This window comes from Chiroxiphia lanceolata, chromosome 13, assembly GCF_009829145.1.
Source record: "Chiroxiphia lanceolata isolate bChiLan1 chromosome 13, bChiLan1.pri, whole genome shotgun sequence".
Lineage (NCBI taxonomy): Eukaryota > Metazoa > Chordata > Aves > Passeriformes > Pipridae > Chiroxiphia > Chiroxiphia lanceolata.
Genome location: NC_045649.1, coordinates 9,452,656 through 9,460,368, shown reverse-complemented (window position 1 = coordinate 9,460,368; position 7,713 = coordinate 9,452,656). Strand labels below are relative to the sequence as shown.

General features: G+C 61.9%; 2 protein-coding genes across 2 annotated transcripts; both read left to right on the top strand.

Moving 5' to 3' along the window:
• Positions 1–310: 310 nt before the first annotated feature.
• On the top strand, positions 311–3,826 carry DHODH (dihydroorotate dehydrogenase (quinone)). The gene is given in 9 exon segments (XM_032701511.1): positions 311–482; positions 773–836; positions 839–971; positions 1,296–1,378; positions 1,891–2,078; positions 2,523–2,636; positions 2,984–3,137; positions 3,212–3,371; positions 3,511–3,826. Coding segments are annotated over 9 exon segments (1,092 nt in total). The 5' UTR covers positions 311–377; the 3' UTR covers positions 3,602–3,826.
• A 1,891-nt stretch (positions 3,827–5,717) lies between these two features.
• On the top strand, positions 5,718–7,658 carry LOC116793566 (haptoglobin-like). Its single transcript, XM_032701510.1, is given in 6 exon segments — positions 5,718–5,780; positions 6,100–6,161; positions 6,328–6,432; positions 6,619–6,693; positions 6,840–7,517; positions 7,520–7,658. Coding segments are annotated over 6 exon segments (1,008 nt in total). The 5' UTR covers positions 5,718–5,775; the 3' UTR covers positions 7,603–7,658.
• The last annotated feature ends 55 nt before the right edge of the window (positions 7,659–7,713 follow it).

Here is a 7,713-nt window from a genome sequence, read left to right as displayed (position 1 = left end):
AAGGGAGTGCCGGTACCAGGATGGGATGGGTGTTGGTGAGGGTGCCGGGTTGGGATCGGTACCAGGATGGGATAGGTGCTGGTGCCGGTAGGGAATGGGGAGGGGATCGGTACCAGGATGGGATGGGTGCTGGTGCCGGTAGGGAATGGAGAGGGATCGGTACCGGGGATGGACGGGGGGTGGTGCCGGTAGGGAATGGGAAGGGGATCGATACCAGGGAGGGGAGGGGTGCTGGTGCCGGTAGAGGGGATCGGTGCCGGTTCGCCCGCTGACGGCTGTGGGCAGGGGCGGCTGCGGGCGCTGGCACTGGGAGGCTGCGGGCTGCTGCTGGGCTCGGCGCTGGCGGCGGAGACGAGCGGCTCTACGCGGCGGCGGTGATGCCCGCGCTCCGGGCGCTGCCCCCCCGAGACCGCCCACGCCTGGCTCTTCGCGCTGCTGCCCTCGGGCTTGCTGCCCCCCGCCCGTCCCGACGCCCCGCGCTGGTGCGGCTCTGGCGGGGGGAGATCGGGGGTGGGGCGGGGCGGGAATTGGGGCAGAGAGTCGGGAGGGCGGAGTGGACGGGGGGGGGGGGGGGGGGGCGGGCGGTCGGGTACCAGTGGAAGCCTGTCATAGTCCGCGGGGGAAGACGAGGGGTCTCTCGGGCAGGCACTGCCATGGGGCAGAGGAAGGGAGGTCAGGGGAGGCAGCTGGGGTTGTTCGGGAGGGGTCTGGAGCGAGGCCCCGGCTGTGGTTCCTGCGGTCGGTGGGCTCTGACCCAGACCTGTCCCCGCAGGAGGTGCGAGTCCTCGGGCAGCGATTCCGCAACCCCCTGGGCCTGGCCGCTGGCTTTGACAAGCAGGTGAGGCTGTGGACGGGCTGTACAAGATGGGCTTTGGCTTTGTGGAAGTGGGGACCGTCACGCCCAAGCCCCAGGAAGGGAACCCCAAGCCCAGGGTCTTCCGGCTGGCAGAGGACGAGGCGGTCATCAACAGGTGGGATCTGAGGGCGGTGTTCAGCCGTGTCCTGCAGTCTGCCCACCCCGAGGGTGGTTATTTGGGGAAGGTCAGGGGTGATTTTCACCCCATGTCTGGCTTGCACTCACAGGACAGCAGGTCCCTCTGTGCCAGCACCTGCAGGTGCACATGGCAGTGCAGGGTTATTTGGGTGGTCCCAGCTCCGTGGTTGGTGCTGTGGTGGCTTTTGGGTTGGATGTGCTGAGCAGAGCTGCAGAGACTATGCGTCTGGCTTGTTTCTCCCATGTCCTATTTGGGGTTTGTGGACACCAGCCCAGCCCTGAACCCTCTGTCCTGGTGCAGGTATGGATTCAACAGCCATGGCCATGTTGCAGTGGAGCATAGGCTGCGGGCCCGCCAGGAGACGCAGACCAGGCTCACTGGTGGTGAGACAAGCTTGTAAGACTTTGCTCTTGGGGTCTGCAGGGTGGGTTTGGGGGTCTCCCAGGTAGCTGTAGGCCAGGAAAGGTGTGTAACACCAGTGTCCAGGCACAGGAGCACCCTGGCCAGAGCAAGGTACACTCAAACAGCAGGACCCTCTTGGGGCTGTAACCTCTCCCCTTGGGATTGTGATTAGTCACCTTTCCCCTGCCATTTTCTTTGGGACCGAGCTGCACATACTGCTTTAGGCAGAACATGTTAAAGCCAAAGCTAAGAGGACCCCAGCTGGGCAGATCCTGACGGCAACCTCTGCCAGGCTGTGGTGCTGGGAGGTGCTGAGTGGGGCAGCTGTGGCGATGCTCCTGTGGCTGTGGGACAGTGCCAGGCCCGTTCCCATGAACATGGGTTGCATATCCCCATCTTGATTTTAGCTGGTCCTGGAGCCTCCCTTTTTGGTGCTCTGGCCCTTGGGTGGGGGTTGGTCCTGCTGCCCTATTCAGCCATGTCTGTGTTCCAGCGGGATGCCCCTTTGGAATCAACCTGGGCAAGAACAAGAGCTCCATAGACGCTGCAGCTGACTACGTGGCTGGGGTCCGGACACTGGGCCCTTTGGCTGACTACCTGGTTGTGAACGTGTCCAGCCCGAACACCCCAGGGCTGCGGGACCTGCAGGGCAAGACTGAGCTGCAGGACCTGCTGAGAAAGGTGGGTCACTTCCCCTAGCCAGCCCAACCTGCAGCTGCAGCACTGGATGCATCCTGTGCCCTGGCAGTGTCTGCTCCACTCCAGCCAGTGGGTTTGCCCTGGCACAGGGATAAATGGGGCGGCTCCCAGGATTGCTGAATGTCCCCTGATCAGCTGCTGCCGTGGGGTGCACCAGGACACTGTACCCCAGCAAAGGGCTTGGGAGCAGTGCGGTATCACCATCCACTCTGTTCCTGCCAGAGGCAGCAAGTTGCCCACCCCACGCCTTTGGGTGTCCTCAGGGTCCTGTGCTGGCCGTGTGCCCTAGGCCCTGTACTGAGGGTGCCTCTCTGTCAGGAATGCCATGTAGAGGAGCAGGGCCTGTCCCTGTGCTGGTTGGTGCCCGTGGCTTCTGGTCAGGGCACGAGGTTTCTTCCTGCCATGCACTGCCATGTACACCCGCAGGTGCTGGCAGAGAGGGACCTGCTGCCCTGCGAGCACAAGCCAGCCGTGTTGGTGAAGATCGCCCCTGATCTCACTGCACAGGACAAGCGCGACATTGCCAGCGTTATCTGCGAGGTGAGATGGGAAGGGGAGGCTGGTGTGCCTCCTGCCTCACCTCGCACAGCACGGGGCAGGACCATGGCGCTCCTGACAGGTCTCCTCTCTGAAGGATAGGTGCACCTGCAGCTCCCTGGCTGCCATAGGGGTGGGATCCTGGGTAGCTTGGAGTCTGTGAAGACCTATGTGTGTCAACCAGACCTTGGGTGACCCAGATAGTGAGGGGCAGCTGCTTTGTGCCAGGCATGTTTCTGGGGTTATGTGCTGGGGGAGCCCTGACCTGGCATCCCAGGGATGGGATAGGATGAGATGGGATGGGGGGGAGCTGCTTGTTGGCTGTGTCCTCACACTGCTGCCCCCCTCAGCTAGGTGTGGATGGGCTGATTGTCAGCAACACCACCGTGAGCCGCCCCAGCAGCCTCCGGAGCAGGCAGCGCATGGAGCCCGGGGGCCTCAGCGGGAAGCCCCTGCGGGAACTCTCCACACAGACCATCAGGGAGATGTACTGCCTCACCCAAGGTGGGAGCAGAGCAGGGCTTGGGGGGTGCATGCCCTCATCGCCTGTGCCTTCCTGACCCTGTGCCTGCCCACAGGCCGGGTGCCCATCATCGGGGTGGGTGGGGTGAGCAGCGGGCGGGATGCCCTGGAGAAGATCCGTGCCGGAGCCTCCCTTGTGCAGCTGTACACAGCCCTTGTGTACCATGGGCCACCGGTGGTGGGGGCAGTGAAGCGGGAACTGGAGGAGCTGCTGAGGTGAGGGGGCTCCAGGCACCTCCCCAGGGAGCCCCTGGGCCCAGGGTGGCTCTGCTGGTGCTCAAGCAGTGCACCACCAGGCTGAGCTGCAGTGCCAGGCTGGCCCTGCCATCTTGCACTGTCCCTGGTTAGGGAGCAGGGCTTCAAGAACGTCATGGAGGCAGTTGGAGCAGATCACCGGTGCTGACATGCTGCAGAACCAAGGTCTAGCCAGGAGGAGCCATGGCTGAGCAGGAATGAGTCTGATAATTCCAGTGCTGGGCAGGCTGGGACCAAGCCAAGGTCTTGGTCCCAGGCCCTGAGAAGAGCCTCTGTCTGATGGGTGAAGCAGGAGCTGCATTAGTGGGGAGCAGGGGAGGGGACCTCCACACCAGTGCCACTGCCCAGGGCTGTGTTTTGGCTTTCCTGTGGGCAGCTGAACCCAGCCCAAGTATCAATAAACATTTGGCTCACCTGGTCGTGTATGCTGCTCTGGGGATACCTCATGGGCTGGAGGGACACAGCCCAGCTCTCCTGAGCCAAGCAGGATTGGCTCTCTATGTTGCTCCCACTTTTCTGGTGGGAGAAGCTGCAGGGTAGCTGAGCTCTGGGATGAACAGACAGAAGTGCACCAGGGCTCCCCTCATAGAGATTTCTGCCCGAGGCCAGGCACTTGGGGTTGCTGGGTGCCAGTTCTTCCCTTTGCTGCCAGTACACAGCTGTTTGGAGATGGCTGTGGTTATGCCTGTTATTGTTGTGGAAAAGGTCTGATTGGTAGTGCTTCTGCCTGTTCATTTTGTTTCTGGAGCCTCCAGCACTGACTGTTCCTTCACCCTGAACCTCCTGCAGTTACCTTGGGCTTTGCTTGAACAAGAGCTTGCCCTGGACACAGCATTTCCTTTGGCAGCCTTTCGCAGTCCACCCTACAGAGCAGGATTGCGCCACAGCACTTCCCCAAAGTTGTTTACAACTCCTGCCCCTGCTCCGAGTGGCACTCAGCTCATGTCAGGGTCATCACCCACCTGCCTCCCCCTTCTGCAGCCCCCTGCACCAGCCACTTCATGTCCCAGATTCTCTGCTGTGGGCAGGTAACACCCATCGCTGCTCATCTGGGAATTCACCTGATCTGTCGGCCAAGGTGTTGATGTGCTTTGGAGAGTGCCTGGGAGACTCTTGCTCTTTCAGGCTGAGGGTGACACAGCACTTTCCTAAGGTATGGTGCTGTTCATGGATCAGAGCTGCCAAGCCCTGATGCATTTGGTGCTGGACTCAAGCCTTCTGTGTGGTGGTACAAGTATGGCTGCTGCTGGATCAGGAATGTCAAGCTCTGCATTGTCTGGGGACACAAATGCCCCATGAGATGGGAAGAAGCTCACAGAGGATGGGAAAGCCACCTGGGGTGTCTGGGACCAGCCACAGATGTTCCTCCTGAGCCTGAAGAGCTGGAGCGTCCAAGGGGCAGGGGGGCACTGGCAAGACCCTGGCAGGCCAAGCTTCAATGGCTCAGGACTGGGGCTAGCGCCACATGCTATGAATGGTTTTGGGGTGGCTTCCCTGTAGCACTGGCTCCCTCCTCTCCTGTTGCCCCTCAGCTGTGCTCCTGCTGGAGGCAGACTGCTCGTGGGAATAGGCTGATGTGCTCTGCCCTGCACCCCTGCTGCCCAGCCACATCCAGCTGGGCACTGGCCAGCAGTTGCTGCTGTGAGTTCCCGTAAGCCTGGGTTGAGCCCTCAATGCTGCTGACAAACCTGGGGCCAGGGGCTGCCAGGACACAGGGCTGTGGCCCCACTGCATGGGAAGGGGTGGGTACTGGTTGGAAGTCGGATTGGCTGCAGTCCCTCAGAGCCTGTCCCTAGTGGGACATGCTGCTCCCCTTGGCCAGCAGGGTGGCATTGCCCAGGGCACTGGTACCCAGCTCTGGGTGGGTGTGCCCTGACTGTGAGCAAAGCCAGGCACAGGATGGGATGGGACCTGGCCTGGGACCCAGCTTCTCCTGCCAGCACTGGGGCGGTCACCTGTGCCCTGCAGGGACTGTGGTAGGTGTGGGCACAGGGCAGGTTTGCCAAGGGCAGGGGCTGGTCTGCTCTCTGTGAGCCTTAGCTGGTGTCACAGTGCCAGGGCACTAGTCTGCAGCCAGACCCCCCCCCCATATTTATAACTACAAAATCCGGGAAACTCTTGGCACATTGGCTTCCTGTGGGGGCTTGGCAGCTTCCCGAGAGCCTCTGCCAAGCCGGCACAGAGCCAGGTGGGGATTTTTGTACTCCTCCTGCTGGGAAAGGTGCTGGCTGCAGGCAGCAGGGTCAGGAGGTCTGGAGCTCTTGGGCTGCACCAGAGGGAAGGAGGTGAATAAAAGGAGTGAGGAGGGAGCCCTGAGCAGCAGTGACCTGCAGGAGGAGGCTGCTGTGAGCAGGGAGCTGCGAGTATGGGGTAGGCAACACTGATGTGTCCCTCTATGTGCTCGGTGCTCTGTCTGTCCTGCTTGCCTGGTTGAGGGCCTGGCTGAGGACCTGGCCTTGCTGAGGGCCATGGCAGGGCCATGGAAGCTCCCAGGTCCCAACACTGCAGCCTTGCCCTCTGCAGCAGCAGGGTCCAGGTCTGGCTCCTGGCTGTCTGATGGGCAGCCCGAGGGCCCTCCTGGGGCTGCCCATCAGACAGGAGCCCAACCAGGGTCCTGGTGGAGCCCACGGCTGGGAGCAGGGGATCTTTCTGGGAGCTCTCTGCTGATGCTGCCCTCTTCTCCCTGCAGACCTGCAGAGCTGCTGATCGCTGGCCTGGCCTGGAGCATGCTGGGGACTGCAGCTGCCACCGGTACCTTCCAGGGCAGGCAGGGAGCACTGGGGTTCAGACGAAGGGGAGGGGACTTGGCAGGGAGCAGGCAGGGGCAGGGAAGATGGAACTAGGGAGGGACCCAATGGAGGTGGGAGCATGTCCTGGGCTCGGTGCTCTGGGCCAGCTGAGCATTGTCTGCCTGCAGAGCGGAGCTGTGCAAGGCCTGCAGAGATTGAACACGGCCACGTGGAGCACCTGGTGGTCAGGTACCGCTGCGACCCATACTACCGGCTGCGCGGCTCCGATGATGGTGAGGCACATCCCCAGCTCCAGGGGATGCAAGGGGCTGTCCCAATGCCAGGGATGCAGCCCCCTACCCCCCTTCCTCAGGGGTATGAGTAGCTACATCTGCTCAACTAAGCCCCAGGGAGGTACAAGCACCTCTGTGCCTCCCTGGCTGCAGGGCAGAGATGTTAACTCTGGTTTCTCTCCAAAGGGACATACAAATGTGATGGGAATCAGGTGTGGGTGAGTCCTGGAGCTGGTAAGGAGGTGCCTGTCTGCGAGCCAGGTGAGAGCAGAGCCACAGGGGCTGGGGCTGCAAAAAGCAGGGCAGCTGTGGGGCCGTGAGCAGTCTGCGCAGCCAAAGGGCTGTAGGGGCTGCTGAGCACCACTGGGCTGAGAGGGCTCACCTGGGCCCTGCTCTGCCCTATGCAGTGTGTGGGAAGCTGAAGAACCCCCCCAGGCAGATGCAGCGCATCATTGGGGGTCTGCTGGCTCAGAAGGGCAGCTTCCCTTGGCAGGCCCGGATGGTGACCCGCCACAACCTCACTGTGGGGGCCACACTCATCAGTGATCAGTGGCTGCTAACCACTGGCAGGAACGTGTACCTGAACCACAGCGAGAACACCAATCCAGAGGAGATCGCCCCTACACTGCAGCTGTTTCTGGGCAGCCGGGAGCAGCCTGCCTTGGACATCGAGCGCATCGTGCTGCACCCTGGCTACCCACAGGCTGTGGACCTGGCCCTGCTGAAGCTCAAACAGAAAGTGCTTGTTGGAGAGGAAGTGATGCCCATCTGCCTGCCCCAGAAAGACTACGTGCAGCCAGGGCGGGTGGGCTATGTCTCAGGCTGGGGCCGTGGTGCCACCTTTGCCTTCTCCGACATGCTGAAGTATGTGATGCTCCCAGTGGCTGAGGACAAGCAGTGCCACGAGTACTACGGGGCACGGAATGCATCCTACTGGGTGCAGCCCATCCTCAGCAACGATACCTTCTGCGTGGGCATGAGTGAGCTGCGGGAGGACACCTGCTATGGGGATGCTGGTGGGGCCTTTGCTGTGCAGGACCCTGATGACGATACCTGGTACGCAGCTGGCATCCTCAGCTATGACAGACCTGCACGGCCGCCAAGTACAGTGTGTACGTGGACGTGCAGCGCGTCTTGGCCTGGGTGAAGGAGACAGTTACAGCCAGCTGAGGGGCTGGGGGGAATAAAACTGTCCTGCCTCGGGCTGCAGGCTGTGTCTCTGTGCAGACTGTGTGTGTTTGTGTCTGTCTGCAGGCTCTGTGTTTGTGCAGCACATAGGCC